Below are 18,864 nucleotides of genomic sequence, written 5' to 3'. Positions count from 1 at the left end.
CTGGGCCATCCAGCTTTCCAATTTTTTATTTATTTATTTTTTTTTTTTTTTTTTTGAGGTAGGATCTCACTCTGGTCCAGGCTGACCTGGAATTAACTATGTAGTCTCAGGGTGGCCTCGAACTCTCGGCGATTCTCCTACCTCTGCCTCCCAAGTGCTGGGATTAAAAGCATGAGCCACCACGCCCGACAAGCATGCACTTTTTTTAAAGGGGAATTTTTGTTCATTTTTATTTAGTTAGTTGAGAGCGACAGAGAGAAAGAGGCAGATATATATAGAGAGATAATGGGTGTTCAGGACCTCCAGCCACTGCAAACAAATTCCAGATGCGTGCACCCCCTTGTGCATCTGGCTAACGTGGGTCCTAGGGAATCAAGCCTTGAACCAGGGTCCTTAGGCATCACAGGCAAACACTAGTTGTGTTAAGATACATGAATAAGGAAAGTTGTTAGGTCATTTGTTTTGAAGATTGCAACTCAAAAAATTAGAAGTTTTCTTAAAAGTAACCAACTACCAAATTCAGTGTTCAAAACGACAGCATTTAGGGCTGAGGAGATGGCTCAGTGGGTAAAGCGCTTGTGCAAGATGAAGACCTCAGTTCTGATCTTCCAGCATCCACGTAAAATGCTGGGCTGTGCTTCTGTAATTCCTGTACTCTAAAGGCAGAGACAGAAGGACCCCTCCTGAGCTGGCTGTATAGCTTGTCTAGCTGAATCAGTGAGCACTGGGTTCACTGAAAAACCCAGTCTGAAGATAAGTGGAGAGAGAGGTTGAGAGACACAGGCTCCACCTCTGACCACCAAACACATGCACTCATGGAGAGAAACATGCATACGTACATGCCATACAAATATACATATGCTAAAAAGAATTGAAGCATTTAAACTAAAAATAATTTCTGAGGGGTGCAACTCAGTGATAGAACACTTGCCTGAGTCCCATAGTTCAATTCCCAGCACTATAAACAAAACAAAAGAAATAAAAAAAAAACAATTCAGTTTTTTATTTTTACCCTTTGCTTTAATTGATATAGTATATACTTCTGTTTGTTAATTATAGACTAACTTAATAAAAGCACATCTTTAATTAACATGCAGATTGCCAAGATAACTATGTTATCTTGCTTACAGAAAACTTACACAAGCGTTGTTAAAGGAAGTATAGATGTTCCAAAAATCATATGTTGAAACCAACATGAAAAAAATCTGGGGACATTGACAAGATGTTCAACAGTTTTGTATGGTATGTGTGTTTATGGAAAAAGAAGATGAATTACATCATGACAATATATTATTTGAACAATTAAGTTGTTTGTGAAAGATTTTAAAATGTCAGTGTATACATTTCACTGTTCATGTGATTAAATTTTTTTAAATTTTTTTGGAGGCAGGCCCAATGGACTGGCCTTTTTTGTTTTTTTTATTTTAATGCAAGAAAGCAAGAATGAGAGAGAATTGGCAAACCAGGGCCTCCAGATGCTGTAATCAAACTCCAGATGCACGTGCCACCTAGTGCACATGTACAGCCTTGCACACTTGCGTATGGTTTATGTGGGGCCTAGAGAGTCAAACGTGGGTCTTTAGGCTTTGTAGGCAAGTGCCTTAACTACTAAGCCATTTCTCCAGCCTGTAATTAATTTTTATAAGTAGCATGTAGACAGTGTACATTAAATTAAGTAATCATGCAAAAATGAATCAGGACAAGCCATGTGACACACTGAAGCTAATGCAAGAGAGTCTTGAGTTGAGACCTTTATGAACTACATTTAGTGAGTTCCAGGCCAGATTGACTACATAGTGAGACTACATCTCAAAAAATGAAATAGAGCCCCGGGTGTGGTGGTACATGCCTTTAATCCCAGCACTTGGGAGGCAGAGGTGGAAGGATCGCCGTAAGTTCGAGGTCACCCTGAGACTACATAGTTAATTTCAGGTCAGCCTGGACCAGAGTGAGACCTTACCTTGAAAAAAAAAAAATGGAATAGAGGTATGGAGATTCAGCTCAGTGATAAGCGTGTTTGCCTATCATGCATGAAGCCTCAGGTTCAATCTCTAGTACTCCATAATCTGGAAGTGGTGACATGCCTATAATCCTCAATAGGTAGAGATAGGAGGATCAGGAACTTAAGTCACTCATAGCTTGAATTTGTATAGTGATTTTGAGGTGAGCTGTGCATTTATAAAACAAAAATGGCTAGGAAGATACTTCAGCAGTTAAAAGTGCTTACTTATAAAGCCTGCTGTCCCATACTTAGTTTACAAAGCCCTGTTGCAAAGTGGCAAATGCATTTGTGATCCCAATGTACCTATAAAAGGAGAAAGAGTAAGTCTGACAGTTTTATCGCAAAAAATGCGGAACACAGATACCATCTATACATATGTGCATGCAAACACAAATAAATAAGTTAATTAATTTTTTGAAAGAAGGGAGGGATTAAAGATGTTACAAAAGTGAAGAAAGGCCAGGGGAAAGAGAAAGAAAGAAGGATTCAAAGAGGTCATGAAGCAATATATAATTAGTTGCCAAAAGAATATTGGGTAGTAAATATCATGAATTTAGAGTAAGGTACTTAAAATGACTTTTGGCTCAATTTGAGGTTTCATAAAGTAATTTAAACTTACCCTGTATGGTCTTCCTGAATAGGAGAATATTTTATGGAAATAAATACATATTGGAAAACATAAGGTGAATTTAGGAGAGTCTAGTTAGATAGCTTAGTAAAGGGGCAAGTGGCATGTAAGAAAAGTGGCAGGAGATCTAGGTAGACAGGTAAGTTGAAGCCAGATAATTAAGTAAGAATTTTTATGTGTTTTGCATTTGGAAAGAAATTCTAGTTGCTTTTTAAGGTTTATTGAGTGTTGTACTCTAGCTTTACAGTGCAGTGATTAAGATGACTCTAGGGTTAGGGAAATGGCTTGATCAGTAAAGTGCTTTCCACACAAATCTGAGTTTAGATCTCCAGTACCCAGGTAAACAGTAAAGCATAGGGCTGGTGAGATGGCTTAGCAGTTAAGCGCTTACCTGTGAAGCCTAAGGACCCCGGTTCGAGGTGCGATTCCCCAGGACTGTGCCAGATGCACAAGGGGTTGCATGCATCTGGAGTTCATTTGCAATGGCTGGAGACCCTGGTGCACCCATTCTCTCTCTCCCTCTCTCTTTCTGCCTCTTTCTCTCTCTGTTGCTCTCAAATAAATAAATAAATAAAAATACCCCCCCAAAAAAATTTTTTTTAAGTAAAGCATAGAGGACCATGCATGTAATCCCAGTTTTCAGGAGGCAGAGACAAGTCAACCCCTGGGACAAGCTGACTAGCTTGACTAGCTTAAACTACCAGAATGAATGATCTCTGGGTTCAATGAGAGATTTTGGCTCAGTAAGATTTAGGGGTTGTCAAAGATAACCATCATCAGTGTCTGGCCTGCACCACAGCAAATTAAAAAGGAAAATCCCAGCACTCGGGAAGCAGAGGTAGGAGGATCGCCATGAGTTCAAGGCCATCCTGAGACTACAGAGTTAATTCCAGGTCAGCCTGGACCAGAGTGAGACCCTACCTCGAAAAACAAAAAACAAACAAACAAAAAAAATCCACTTACTTTAGGTATTTTGTTTGGTTGGTTTGGTTTTTCTTGTAGTCCTGGGGATTCAGCCCAGGGTATTGCATAGGCTAGACAAGCACTCTACCACTGAACTAAATCCCCAGTCTGATATTATTTCTGTATGTTGATATCCTAGGATTGTTTTTTCTATTTTTTTGAGGTGAGGTCTCACTCTAGCCCAGGCTGACTTGGAACTCATTCTGTAGTTCTAGGCTGGCCTTGAACTCACAGTGATCCTTTTACCTCTGCCTCCTACATGCTGGAATTAAAGGTGTGTGTCACCATCCCCAGCCATCCTAGAATATTTTGCTATGAGATATTGAAATATTAGAAAAACTGGGGCTAAGATTTATAGTTTAATGGTTGAGAATTTTCCTAGCATGTGTAAGACCATGAATTGGATCCCTAGCATGGCAAAAAGTGTGTTATCACTATACACACAGAAAGGGGGGAAATAAAGGAGACTCGAGCTAGACTGTGAAAGTTCAGATTCTGATTTTGCTACTTACTGTAGACTCTCTTATTTATCAAGAAAATATAGAAAATAATAGCACCTACTTTACCTGGGTTGTTGCAAAGTCTAAAGCAATGTGTGCAAAGCATTTTCAATGTATAAAGGATGGTAAGTAGTATACATGGATAATGATGTTTTATTAAATTGGTTGAAAAAGCAAAAAGAAACTTATTTTAGTTGACTTAGCATTTTCCTAATATTAATATATGTGTGATAGTTCTAAAAATAATTCTCTGTTCTTTGTGTGTTACAGTGTTTGGGAAATGGGAAGTAATGACAGCTGGCACCTGAACTAAGTACTTTCATAGGCAACACCATTCCAGAACTTCAGGATGAATGGGGATATGCCCCATGTCCCCATAACTACTCTTGCGGGGATTGCTAGTCTCACAGACCGTAAGTGTGTCTAATTTGTCTACTTTAAGTTCTACTGTGTGTTAACATTCAGTTTTAGAGACATGACTACAAAAATTGCCTTTAATGTCATAAGTTACAAAAATACTTTGGCATATATTTGGAAGTAGCTAAACTAATGTTGCCAGATAATTATGCATATTAATTTCTGTTTCCTCCTGAGGTCTCATAAAGAAATGATAGTGTGATATATAAAGGACCTTATTGAGTAAGGGATGAATATAAAAATAATACATACATACTTTTAGAAATGCCAAAACAAAGGAAGCAAATGTTTACAGTCAGAAACTAACAAGGACTTGTTCAACAGCATTTGTAGAAAGGATAACTGAGGGCTGGAGAGAAGACTCCCCAGTTAAGGCACTTGCTTACAAAGCCTAATGACCTGAGTTTGATTCCCTAGTACCCAGATAAAGCCACTTACGCAGAGTGACACACATGCATCTGGAGTTTGTTTGCAGAGGCTAGAAGCCCTGGTATGCCCATATACATATTCATTCTCATTCTCTTTCTCTCTTTGGAAATAAATTTTTAAAAAGAGAAAGAATAACTGAAACTATCTTTGAAATAAGAAGTTTAACAGGACCTTACCCAATTTTTAGTGGTAGCTATTTTGACATTCAATTGGACAATCTGTTCAAGTAGGTCATAGCAATATACAGTGAGCAGTAAGGAATATAAAAATTAATGTTTGAACATTTAGTGAATGAAACAAAATTTGAGGGATTCATTCCTTGGGTGGGTACTCCTGTTTGTTTTTGGCAATATGCAAATCTATACTCAGTATTAATTCCTTTGTCAACTTACCGTGATAGATGGAAAAGAGCTGGGTGAGTAAAGATAGAATGTGAAATTTCATACTTTACTTTCTCTATAGCATTATGGAAGATAATAATAATAATATATAATAATGATGATGAAGCTAGGAGAAATTAATTCAAGAACTGTTTTAACTTGTGAAAAGTATCCTTGTTTTTGTAAATTTTTACAAAATTTACAAAAAATAAACCTACTACTAGTAGTTTATAAGGTTTGAATTGATAAGAAAGTAGGTGTAGGAAAAATCTTTTGAAATTGGCTTTTGTTTTTATTTGTCAAAATTAAGACAAAAATGTTTGATACAGAGGTGCAGAATTATATGCACTACTTTGGTTTTTCTTCCTATTACCTTTGATATTCCTTATGTCTTTAAAGCCTGTCTGCCCAATCTGCCCTTTTAAGTAATGATCAGGGATTTTGTGTTTATTATAAAAAGTGCTATGCCTGATGGGATGGCAATGTGGTAATATAGAGTTGATTAGACATGAAGCCTCATATTTTTATGAGTTTTCTTAATTTTTAGGCAAGCAAGTTTCTATTATGGAGTGACATTAAGTTTCACATTATGTCTTTTCACATTAAGTGAAAAGTTCTGAAAAACATTTATTTTCTGTTTGCTACTAGAGTAGAATGCAGAGGAGAAAACTGTTTAAGGATTTTTTTAAGTTAGACTAGGATTCCTTATTCTTTTAAGAAAGCTATGCATGTTCTGTTACTGTCAACTGTTTATTTTTGTACATTCTGAAGTTTTAAAAAATAGCATTACAGGGATGGAGGGATGGCTTAGCAGTTAAGTTGTTTGCCTGCAAAGCCAAAGGACCCAGGTTCGATTCCCCAGGACCCACGTTAGCCAGATGCACAAGGGAGTGCACGCATCTTGAGTTCGTTTGCAGTGGCTGGAAGCCCATTCTCTCTCTTTCTCTCTGTTTCTGTCTCTTTCTCTCTCTCTCTCTCTCTCCCTCTTTCTCTGTCAAATAAATAAAAATAAAATATTTTTTAAAAATTAACATTACATATTAAAGTAATGTAGAGATAGGTATCATCACCTGGTTTGAAAGTACTACTGATCAGATTTTGTAAGAAAGAATAAACTAAAGTAAAGAATAGGTACTCTGAAAGTGACTTAGCTTTTTAGTCTTACCCCTTTGGATAATGATTTATTTAGTTAATAAAATAAATTTTAAAATATTTTTACTTATTTATTGTAAGCAGAGACAGAATGGGATGTGCCAAAGCATCTAGCCACTGCAGACACACTCCAGATGCATGCACCACTTTGTCCATCTGGCTTTACATGGGTCCTGGGGAGTCAAACCCAGGTCATTAGTTTTTACAGGCAAGTGCCTTAACCACTTAGCCATTTCTCCAACCCTACTGACTTAAAATTTAATAAATGAAAATTAAGCATGAATATAAAGGAGCTAAATTTCTATCTTAATATTATCTATTATGGCCCATAATGTTTGGACAAGAGTAGTTTCTGGGGTAGATTTGAGATTTGTTGGAAATAATGTTTTTAAATCATTTATCACATTGGTATTTGTAACATTTTTGGTTCCAAAGTATATTTCTAAACACTAAAGAGACTTCTTTCAGTCAAGTTCTAATAATCTTATTTTATTTCAAATAGTCCTGAACCAGCTGCCTCTTCCTTCTCCTTTACCTGCTACAACTACAAAGAGCCTTCTCTTTAATGCACGAATAGCAGAAGAGGTGAACTGCCTTTTGGCCTGTAGGGATGACAATTTGGTTTCACAGCTTGTCCATAGCCTCAACCAGGTATCAACAGATCACATGTAAGTATGATCAGGTTCTCATCTAAAAGTAAAAAGTTTTGTTCTTAGGAAGGTAATCAGTATTCCTGTTTTTAAGGAAAGGTCTCATATAGTCCAGATTGATCTTGTGAAGTTCTGATTTTCCTACCTCTACCTCCCAAATGCTAGGATTATAGGAATGAGTCACCATACTAGGTTGATGCAGTGTTGAGAGTCAAACTCAGGGTCTTGTTCTTGCCAGGCAAACACTCTACCAGCTAAGTTGTACCCCCAGCTCACTTTTGGATTTTTTGTTTTATGAGACAAGTTCTCATTCTGTAACCCAGCCTGTCCTAGAACTCACTATGTGCACTAGGCTGGCCTCTGACTCACAGTGATCCTCCTGCTTCATCCTCCCAAGAACTAAAATTATAGTCCTAAGACTACCATGCCAGTTCATACTTTTAAAAAAATGTTAGCATCCAAGGGAGAGTATAGCCTTACTTTGAGGAGACATTAATGAGATTTAAGTAGGCCATATTTACTTAGACAATAGTTTAGACACATGTAAACTCTACGAAAATCTTTTCAGTTCTTTTGAGATAATCTGGGGATCGGCTGCACAGAGATTTAAATTTGCTCATAAAGCTATCTCGCCTGTTCCTGGTGTTGCTAGGGTAAATACAATTTCTATACACTGGACTATGATGCTGGATTTATTTGGAATTGACTTAACATATTTTTATGAGAAATATAATAGGAATACAAGATCTAATTTCATGGGAAGCAAGAGAATCTGGGACTAGTTTTTCTTAGAATGTACTGTAGCATTGGAACATAGGTATATATTTTCAACTTTTAAAATCGACTGTACATGAAATGCATTTTTCACTACAACAAAAATGCATGTTTACCATAACAACATAAAACATATTAGAAAAGTGAAATCTGTCATTCTTAACCCTTTGTAACACAGATTATATACAGTACTACTCATATACTCTTCTATTTTGGTTTTTTTTTTTCCATTTAAAGATTAGACATTTAGAGGAGCAAAAATAAAGTATATTTGATATAGTGCCTGTTTGGGGGCCATTTTCAGAGTTAACTCTAAAATGAACTACTTACTAAATGTGGGTTGTCTGGTGGAAAAACTAAGAAGTGGTTGATTAAAATAGAAAGAAATATACTCATATTTTGTCACTGTAGTTATTCCAGTGTGTAAATGATATATCATTGTTTATGCCTGTATGTACTTATTCAACAGTTTTAACTGAATATTTAAAGAGATAAAAGGAAAATAGCACATATACAGTTAGGACTTATTTTATTGGTTCTCTGTAAGAATGCTCTCTGAGTCTTATTGCTAAGCACCATCATCATAGGTCTTTACTGATTACTCCAATGAGTATAGAACAGTGATATGTAGAGTGTGAAATTAAGAGCAATCCTTTTTTCTAAATTAGCCATAGTTGTGATTTAATTTGTGCTTTGATGTTTATTGAGACTTATTACTATAATTAACCATTGTTTGGTTCTGACTTGTAATGTGATTTTATTTAGTAAGGAAAAATAGTATAAAACAGGAAAATAATCTATGATCTTAATCATTGTGGCAAGTCAGATCACTCATTTTTAGATGTAAAAGAGAGAAAAGATCGTAAGTCCAAATGTCAATTTCATTGCATTATTATACTTCATTCATTCCATTATTTTGAGTAGTTCACAATAGACTGCTATTTATATTTCAGAATTAATATGAACATTCTTATAGCTCCATAAAATAATAGCTTAAGCTCACCATGCAAATGTAAAATAAAACAGGGGATGAGCTTGTCCTTTAGAGCAACTTCTATCATTTTGGTAATTTTATTTCTTCTGGGCATGGCACCTTTGAAAATCTGTACTCTTGAACCTATACAAGTCATTTGTTTTTATTCTATACATCTTCTCAATAAATCAATCATGCATGATTTTAATTTTTTATTTATGTTTTTTTAATGCCAGAGAGTTGAAAGATAACCTTGGCAGTGATGATCCTGAAGGCGATATTCCAGTCTTGTTGCAGGCCGTCCTGGCAAGGAGCCCTAATGTTTTCAGGGAGAAAAGCATGCAGAACAGATATGTACAAAGTGGTGAGGTTCTTAATAGTTACATTTCATAGGATATTTTTATGGGTCATATCAGAAGTTGTTTTATGCATAATTAAATTTCAAATGTCTTTAACGAACTGGCACAACACCTAGGAATGCCTGTTTATACCTTAAGTCTAGAACAAGAAGGAAATTTAAACTGGTAATATTCTTGTGATTTAACATGTAATTAAATTCCTTGGGAATTAGACACTAAGCTTTGAGACTCTGCTGGGGTGGGAGATTATCTTGAAATACATTAGTTTATTCAGTGAGCTTTAGAAATTTTAGAAAATCATAGGCTTGATTTTAAAGAAGTGTTTCATTAATTAAATAATGAAAATATTTGCAAAGCTTTTGGACATGTAATACATATCTTAATAATTACTGTTATTTTTAGAAACAGTTGTGGCTATGTTTATAATCATTTAGTAATTGCTTTAACCCTCTTATTGACTAGACAACAAAACACTGGTTTATAGAGTTATTAAGAAACTGATTTATTTTAGATATTATAAAAATCACAAAAATATATCTAACACTTAAGTTTTTTTTATATTCTCTCATATCTTTGATATATAAGCATTAATTTGTTCCAGAACTTACTGAAATTGGCAAATCCAAGTGCTTGCATGGCTGTCAGGATTAAAATAGGAAAGATGTAGTTTTAGACAGTTCTGGAAGGTCCAAGTCAACTAATTGGTTAATATTTAAAGATATTACCAAATTCACTCTGATCTCCTTTGTGGACAGTATCCCTATAGAGCTCCTGTTCTGATTCCCTAGGGGTATGCATGAGTGTGTGTGTGTGTGTGCATACATGCATGCATGCTTGGGCTCATGCTTAATTCTAAAATAATATAATGGTTGCTTTTGTTTGCATCTGTCTGTGCAAATATTTTTAAGAACAATTACATAGTTACTATACATTTCCCAAAATTGTCTCTGCCCAACATACCTTTCAAGTTATAGATAGAGAATGCTGGGCTACTGATTTACCAGAGCCAATAAACTAGATTATTTTAGTAGGAGATAGTAGGAATGGTGAAAGGATATTAAAAGCTGGATTTAAAAGGAAATAGAAAGATAGTTGATTACAAGAAAGACATGGGTACTAAGTTTAGGAGAATATAAGTATGATTTTGGATAAAGGAAAACCATCCAATGATAGTAATACTATGTTTTTTATAATCCATTTTTAATATTTGTATATGAGAGAGAGAATGGGCATGCCAAGGGCCTCCTGCCACTTCATACAAATTTCAGATGCATGCACCACTTTGTGCATCTGGCTTTATCTGGGTACTGCAGAATTGAACCCAGGGCATCCAGCTTTGAAAGCAAGGCCCTAACCACTGAGCTGTCTCTCCAGCCCCTAATCTGTATTTTTCAGTATTTAATTTGGATAGTAAATAACTCTAATAAAAGGTTTAGCGCATTCATCTTTAAATTACACATTTTGTGTTTGGTTTTATGTATACTTTCTAGTTCAAAATATTTAATTTCTATATATCCTGTTACATTAAATGATACACTAGCATTTTAGAAATTAGTTAGCTCTATGTTGTGATTTTTAAAAGCATTTCGTATGTGATAGGCTTAAAATGTTTAAAAGGTTATTTTTTACTTCTTCCTAAATGTAAATGTAAATCACACTTGGAGAAAATGCTGGGCTAATCAAAAAGGACTATTCAGATTTTTCATTGGCCTTTTATTGAAAAAGCCATTGCTGGGCTGGGCGTGGTGGCGCATGCCTTTAGTCCCAGCACTTGGGAGGCAGAGGTAGGAGGATCGCCATGAGTTCAAGGCCACCCTGAGACTGCATAGTGAATTCCAGGTCAGCCTGAGGTAACGTGAGACCCTACCTCGAAAGGAAAAGAAAAAGCCATTGCTTTCGAACTAGTAATTTCATTTCTCCACAATGATAACTTGTTACTTGAGAGGGAGAAAAAATAATTTTTTATTAGTTTTGTATGAGAAAAAATAAATTTTTATTGAGAACTTTTAATATATGAACACATAGTAATTTGTGTTCCCGTCCCTTTATCCTTTATGGTCCCCTCCCCAACCCTTTAGCCCCTGAGTACCCTCCTCTTTGAAGGTATTCTCCCCTTTGTCCTGTTGTCTCATTCGTTTTGCTCTCCTCCATTGTCCATGTCAAAATGTTGATGTATTCAGAACTGTGCTGGTTTTGTGGGGTTATCAGTAACCATCATGGGTATGGATTAGTTCATAGCAGAAGGACAGTGCCTCAGAGTACACCTAAGTCCCCTGTGGCGCTTACATTCTTCCCAGTTCCCTTCTACAATATTCCCTGACTGAGCCTTGTAGGATGTGGTAGAAGTCTCCTTTAGTGTTGAGCTCTCACTAGTCTCTTAGAGCTTTCTGTGTTGATGAGTTCTGAGCCTCCCACATGTCTGCCACCACATCTACAGAGACAGTTTTCTGGCTAGCAGTGAGAATAGCACTCATATTATTTCTGTGTCTACCTCTCCAATGTTTGAAAGGGAGAAAAATTTTAAATCACATCTCATGGTTTTGCTTTCTCATTTGACCAAGAAACAAAAAAATCAGTAACAATAATTATGGTTGTTAAATTATTGAGTTATAGAACAAAATTACTTTGTACTGAATTTTGAAATTATGCTTTTCATCAATTTATATAAATGTATGTATTTTATATAGTTTATGGTCTTGTCTCCCTTTACCTTTTGCCTCTATTTTCCTGAAATCTATTGAATTTCACTTGGAAAAGAAAGCTCAAAATTTGAAATTTGGACTATCCATATTCATAATAAAACATAATATCAGAGCCAATTTCATTCTACCACTAATTTTATTGTCCTTTCTATAGTATTCCTGGCAAATGAAAATAGGACTTTTGTTTGAATATTTCTGATGAAAGGTACTCTTAATGTCAATAGCAGAAAATGAAATTTGGGAATATAATTTGCACTTATAGCCACCACTCCCCAAACTGACTGACTGACTGTGGATATGCCATGGCCTCTTGTGGCAGCATACGAACTCCAGAAGCATGCTCCACATTATGCTTCTGGCTTTACATGGGTACTGGGGAATCAAACTTGAGCTGGCAGGCTTTGCAAGCAAGCATCTTTAACCCTCTGAGCAATCTCCCTAACCTTAATCATAGATTTTTATCTTTAATTTAAATAACTGAATTTTTCTGCTGCTATTGAGCAAAATGACATGTGTCTACCAACTAAGGAGCTGTACCCAGCTTGAAAAATGAGAATATGACAGCTATTCTAATGTCTTTATTCATCAGTGAAATAGCCAATTCATCCCTAGTAAATGGCAGAAATGTTCCTTTGGAAAAGGAACAGGTACACTCTTCTGTATTTAAAAAAAAAAAAAAAAAAAAAAAAAACAACTTTTACATGTAAAATGCAGAAATTTAAACTTTGGGCTTTTAAAACCTGGGATCAATACTGTATCATTTAGGACTGAACAACAATGAAACAATGACTTCTCAGCTCCTGAGTGTGGGAGAGGTAGATGATAAAGTACTCACATCCACATACTATCACCAATAGTAAACTACCCAGAGACCTATGTTAGAAGAAAGTAGAGTATTTGATCACAGGCTAGATAACATGACTTTTAAAAACTCTTTTCAGTTTTAAGGGAAAATGATAGAATGTGGAATACATTGGTAACATGTTGGAGAAAATGGGTAGGAATCATGCCAGGGTAGGAATCTCAGTGGTAGATTTGCCTTTTATGCATGAGGCCCTATGTTTGATCCCTGACACTGCAAAAGCTAGTATTCTTATCTGCTTTCAATACTAAATTAGTTGTATGGAAAATGATGTTTTTATAAAATTAATTGTGTTCAAAACTTAGTTTACTAGTATCTACATTTTGCTTTTCGAAAATGAAAACATTACTCAGAAAAAAAAGAACTTCTGAATGGTTATAAACAAACATCTGAGTTAAATATAAGGAATACTTTACTGTAAGAAAATAATATTCATTATTTTTATGTGTTGCATAGGAATGATGATGTCTCAGTATAAAATTTCTCAGAATTCCATGCACAGTAGTCCTGCATCTTCCAATTATCAACAAACCACTATCTCACATAGCCCCTCAAGGTAATATATATATATATATGTAAATATCATTTATTAAGTATTATGTTCTATGGTAAACATGTTTCTAAATATAGTATGTACATTTAAACAATGGTGAATTATATAAAGTTAGTAATTGTAGTATTTCATAGTCCTCATGAAAAACCATAAAATGCTGCAAATGTTGGAAATACACCCAGTAATTGAATTTTATATAGACAAAAAATATGTAAAGTAACTGGTATTTTAGACAGCAGTGTAGCTCAGTGATAGAGTGCTTCCTAGCACATGGAAAGCTCTGGGGTTTGATTTCTAGCACCCACTTTCAAAAAAAAAATTATGTGTTTGAAGTAAAAATGGAAAAATATAGTTGAATATAATTCATTTTAGGGAATATAGCTTTGTATCTCTTAATATAACAGTGGTTTTTATTTAGATAAAGTAATTTAGTTTTTTAAATTTTTTAATTTACTTTATTTGAGAGAGGGAAGAAGAGCAGGCAGAGAAAAAGAGAGAATTGGCTCACCAGGGCATCCAGCCACTGCAAACAAACTCCAGACACATGTGCCACCTTGTGCATCTGGCTTAACATGGGTTGAGCCTGGGTCCTTTGGTTTCGCAGACAAGTACCTCAACTGCTAAGCCATCTCTACAGCCCTAATTCAGTTTTTAACTGCTAGTGTAATTTGATTATTGGTTGTGAATGATTTATGTTATTTGACTACTTTGCAAGCTTCTACTCATTGATTTTTTTTTATATAGAGTTCAGAGAATTTTATCTCCATGGAATTTCAAGGAATAGCTTGTTTATTTCTTTTTCTGATATTCTTTATTTGGGTTTTGGATTTTAGCCGGTTTGTGCCACCACAGACAAGCTCTGGGAACAGATTTATGCCACAACAAAATAGCCCAGTGCCTAGTCCATATGCCCCACAAAGCCCTGCAGGATACATGCCATACTCCCACCCTTCAAGTTACACATCACACCAACAGATGCAGCAAGGTAAGACCACTGTTCATTACCTGAATAACTGTGAACTACTGGATGCATACCTGAAGAAGTTCAAGCAAGGATTAAAAATAATTTTTATTTATTTGTTTGAGAGAAAGAGAATGGGTGCATCAGGGCCTCCAGCCACTGCAACGGAACTCCAGGTGTATGCCCCTCCCCTGCCCCTTGTGCATCTGGTTAATGTGGGTCCTGGAGAATTGAACTGGGATCCTTTAGCTTTGCAGGCAAATGCCTTAACTGCTAAGCCATCTCTCCAGCCCAAAAATAATTTTTAAAACACAAAATCAATTACTATATACCATACTTATTTTTCAAAAGTACTTTTAGCCATGTGGCTAAAGTCATTAAAAATAACACATTTATTATTTGAGAATTTATCATTGAGGTGAACAGACTAGTTATGTTTTGGCTCTTTGATTAGTTTATTGTATTTTGTTATCAAATTAACAGGTGTTTTGGTTTTTTTTTAGTTGGGCTTCCTTCTTACAGTAGCACTAATCCAAGGGAAAATAAAGTTTATTGGTGAACTAGATAATGATAATGTGAAATACTTTCAATAAAATGTTTATTTGTATTGTCAGGTAAAATTAATAGTCATTGGTACAAATCTTCTAGAATTAGATTATTGGTTCTCAGTTTCTAAGTCTCAGTGTCATAATGTTGAGCTCCATTAAGATATCATTTAAATATTTCCTTGAGATGTATTACATCACTACTAAAGAATTTATTATTACTTTAAATTTATGTACTTTATTTGAAGAAGTAACAGTAATTGGAAGACAGAAATATAACATGTATTTTTTTTTGTCTTCTGTCATTAATCAGTTATAATACTGCTCAGTTATCAATTCTTGTATATGTGTTCTTACTTTTATTATACATGGAGCTTAAACTTCCTTCACATGAGTTTTTCTTGTTCAAGGTCGGGTCTCACCCTAGTCCACGCTGACCTGGAATTCACTATGTAGTCTCAAGATAGCCTCGAACTCACAGTGATCATCCTACCTCTGCCTCCCAAGTGCTGGGATTAAAGACATGCACCACCACACCCAACTCATTTGAGAATTTTTTTGACTCATATACTCACAATAATCTGACAAAAAAGCCAACTTCCAAGCAGAGGTAGGAGGATTACCATGAGTTCAAGGCCACCCTGAGACTCCATAGTGAATTCCAGGTCAGCCTGAGCTAGAGCCAGAATCTACCTTGAAAAACCAAAAAAAATAAAAAAACAACTTCCAGTTCCAAGTTGAGATCATTTTGCCCACTAACTGAAGGAGACTTTATATGTGTGTGTGTGTGTGTGTGTGTGTGTATACATATATACTCTTATAAAAGTTTATACACATATAAAATCTTTAAAAAGCTATATATATATATAAAAAACTCTGCCAGGTATGGTGGTACACGCCTTTAATGGCAGCACTCAGGGAACACTGCTGCAAGTTCAAGGCCGCCCTGAGACTACATATTGAGTACCAAATCAGCCTGAGCTAGAGTGAGATCATACCTCATACAAGCAAACAAAAAACTCTTGTGCAAGAGTTTAATATATATAGTTATTATAATACATGTGTAAGTTCTTAATATACTCTGGTACACAAAGGGTAAAAGACAAATGTCAAAAGAGTTCTTTAAATATATATATATATCCATGTTCATAGAAGTATAAGTAGGAAAGTGCATGTACTGAGGTAATGGTTTGTTGTAGTGGATTTTTTTTTTTTAAGTAAAACAGGTTTCTCTTTCTCAAAATAAATCAAAAGAGAAATATAGGTTAAGGACTTTTCAGTAATGAGTTATTTCTTGGAATGTTCAAATACTGAGAAATTAAGTCTATTACTCAGGGACTAGACATTCAAGTTATCCTAAAAAAAAGTCTATGCTGGAGAGATGGCTTAATAGTTAAGGTGCTTGCTTGCAAAGCCCAAAGACCTAGGATCGATTCTCCAGATCTGAAGTAAGCTAGATGCACAAGGTGGCACATGCATCTGGAGTTGGTTTGCAGAGGCTAGAGGCCCTGGCATCATGCCCCTTCACTCCCCCTCCCCCTCCCCCTCTCACTCTCTCTCTTTCTCCTCTGTCTCTAGTAAATAAAAATAAAAACTTTAAAAAAACCTGACAAGGGATAAAATGAATCCAGAAATAGGACAGTTAAAATATTAAAAAAGGTAACAAAGCATTCTTCAATTTCATCTGAAAATTCTGAACTACATAGGAAAGTTTGGCCATGTACAATGGGCCCCTCTACCAACAAGAATCAGGACACTTCGTCGTTAAATATATCTTCCAAGAAGAAGAAAGTGTTGTTTATTTTTTTTTAAGAAAAGAAATACTCATTGTCATAATTTACTTCTTAACAAAAAAAAAATCCTGAAATAGTTCTCATCTAATGTCCTCTAATATCCAATCTATATTCAGTTTTCACCATTTTTATTTGTTTTAAATATTATTCTACTGTATATATTTTCTTTTCAAAGTATACTCTAATCTAGTTTCCTACACATTGTACTTGTGTCTCTCCTTTGGCTTCCCTCTCCTCTCCTTTGAGACAAGAGGTCATGATTTTACAGGGGGGCCTTGAACCCTTGATCTTTCTACCATAGCCTCTGAAGTACTGGAATAATAAGACTGTACCACCAAACCCACCTTTTGCCTATTAATCTAAAACAGTTCTGTATCTTTTTTTCTTAATACTAATTTTGGTTTGTTTCTGTGATACTGAGGATTGACATGCTAGACAAGCACTCCACCATTGAGCCATATTCTAAGTTCCAAATCTTTTTGGTGGGGGGTGGGGGTGAGGTAGGGTCTCACTCTAGTCCAGGCTGACCTGAATTTTACTATGTAGTCTCACGGTGGCCTCAAACTCATGGTGATCCTCCTACCTCTGCATCCCAAGTGCAGGGATTAAAGGCATACACTACCATGCCCAACCCAAGTCTTTTTTTTTCTCTTTTTTTCTAACTTTTAATTTAATTTGAGACAAGGTCTCACTAATTTGCCCAAATTAGCTATAAATTTGCTTCCCAGCAATCCTTGAAATTGCCTTACTCTCTTGCCTCAGCTTCCTGACTATGCCTGGCTTGCCTGTGCAACCAGGCTGGGTTCTGATTTTTTTCTAAGTCTGTGCTACTTTTGTTGTAAAATAATTCAGATTGTAGAAGTCACCATGGAAGGGACATACCCATAAGCAATTTTTTAAAAATGTGTGTGTATTCTAACTAAACAGGAAATAATGATTTCTTTAATTGTGCTGTGACAATTAGTTATCCACATGGGAGAAAAAGTAAAAATGGATCACAGACCCACACTGTGCTTAAAAGTATATTTTATACCCTGAAGGTATGGTTTAGTGGTTAAAGTACTTGCCTGCAAAGCCAAAGGACCAAGGCTCATTTCCTTAAGCCAGATGCACAAAATGGCACATGCATCTGGCTTTCGTTTACAGCAACTGGAGGGCCTGACATGCCATCTCTTGCTTTCTCTCTGCCTCTTTCTTTCTGAAATAAATAAAAATAAAAAATTTTAAATAAATTTTATTTTTGTTTACTTTTCAAAACAGACTTGTTTTATAACTGGGTTAAATAGGGAGTATGAATGTTAATACACATAAAAAGATGCTTGTCTTCACTAGTACTTAAGGAAATAACAATTACAGTGACTACCAGAGTTATTTTCTACCCTCAGAAAGACAAAAATTGTAGTTAAACAATTATGAGAATAAGATTATCACACATTACTGATGGTCCAAATGGACCTCCTAAGTGACTAGTAATGCTACTTAGTAATTAGAAAAAGCTTTAAAATATGCATATCTAGTAATTCATTGGTATTAATCCTTAAACCTTATATACATGTATAAAATCTCTTGTACAAAAGTTTACATCATCATTGTTTATGACATCAAAAAATTTAAGCAATATAAATAATCCAATATTATAATAGATAGATATATAATATACTGTTTCTGAAGAATATCGTGTGTGTGTATGTGTGTGTATGTATTTTTTTTCTTTTTTCTTGTTTTTCTTTGGTTTTTCATTTTTCTACGTAGGGTTTCACTCTAGCTCACGCTGACCTGGAATTTCACTATGTAGTCTTAGGGTGGCCTGGAACTCACAGATCTTCTTACCACTGCCTCCTGAGTGCTGGGATTAAAGGCGTGCACTACCATACCTGGCTTGGCTATAATTATTTTTAAATGCATTTAAAATTCCATATATGCCGGGTGTGATGGTGCACGCCTTTAATCCCAGCACTCGGGAGGCAGCAGTAGGAGGATCGCCGTCAGTTCGAGGCCACCCTGAGACTCCATAGTGAATTCCAGATCAGCGTGGACCAGAGTGAGATCCTACCTCAAAAAAAAAAAAAAAAAAAAAAAAAACCTGCATATATAATAATGGATAAACCACTATATAATATTGAGTTAAAAAACAAGTTAGAATCTACAAATACACTATTTAGCACATTATATATAAACCAGTGTTATATATTATTTAGGAATATATTTACCTCAAAAAAAT

General features: G+C 35.4%; 1 protein-coding gene across 1 annotated transcript in view; it reads left to right on the top strand.

Annotated features, from left to right (window-relative positions):
- The window catches only part of Nipbl (NIPBL cohesin loading factor), a 175,198-nt gene that overhangs the window by 75,750 nt on the left and 80,584 nt on the right, over nt 1-18,864 (top strand). Inside the window, exons 2-6 of the mRNA XM_045132157.1 lie at nt 4,364-4,506; nt 6,974-7,139; nt 9,105-9,232; nt 13,248-13,347; nt 14,178-14,329. Coding sequence (XP_044988092.1) covers nt 4,443-4,506; nt 6,974-7,139; nt 9,105-9,232; nt 13,248-13,347; nt 14,178-14,329 — 610 coding nt within the window. The 5' untranslated portion in view covers nt 4,364-4,442. The remainder of the gene's footprint in view (nt 1-4,363; nt 4,507-6,973; nt 7,140-9,104; nt 9,233-13,247; nt 13,348-14,177; nt 14,330-18,864) is intronic.

Source organism: Jaculus jaculus, chromosome 13 (assembly GCF_020740685.1).
Source record: "Jaculus jaculus isolate mJacJac1 chromosome 13, mJacJac1.mat.Y.cur, whole genome shotgun sequence".
In the NCBI taxonomy this organism is placed as follows: Eukaryota; Metazoa; Chordata; class Mammalia; order Rodentia; family Dipodidae; genus Jaculus; species Jaculus jaculus.
This window is presented reverse-complemented; position numbering and strand designations above follow the sequence as displayed.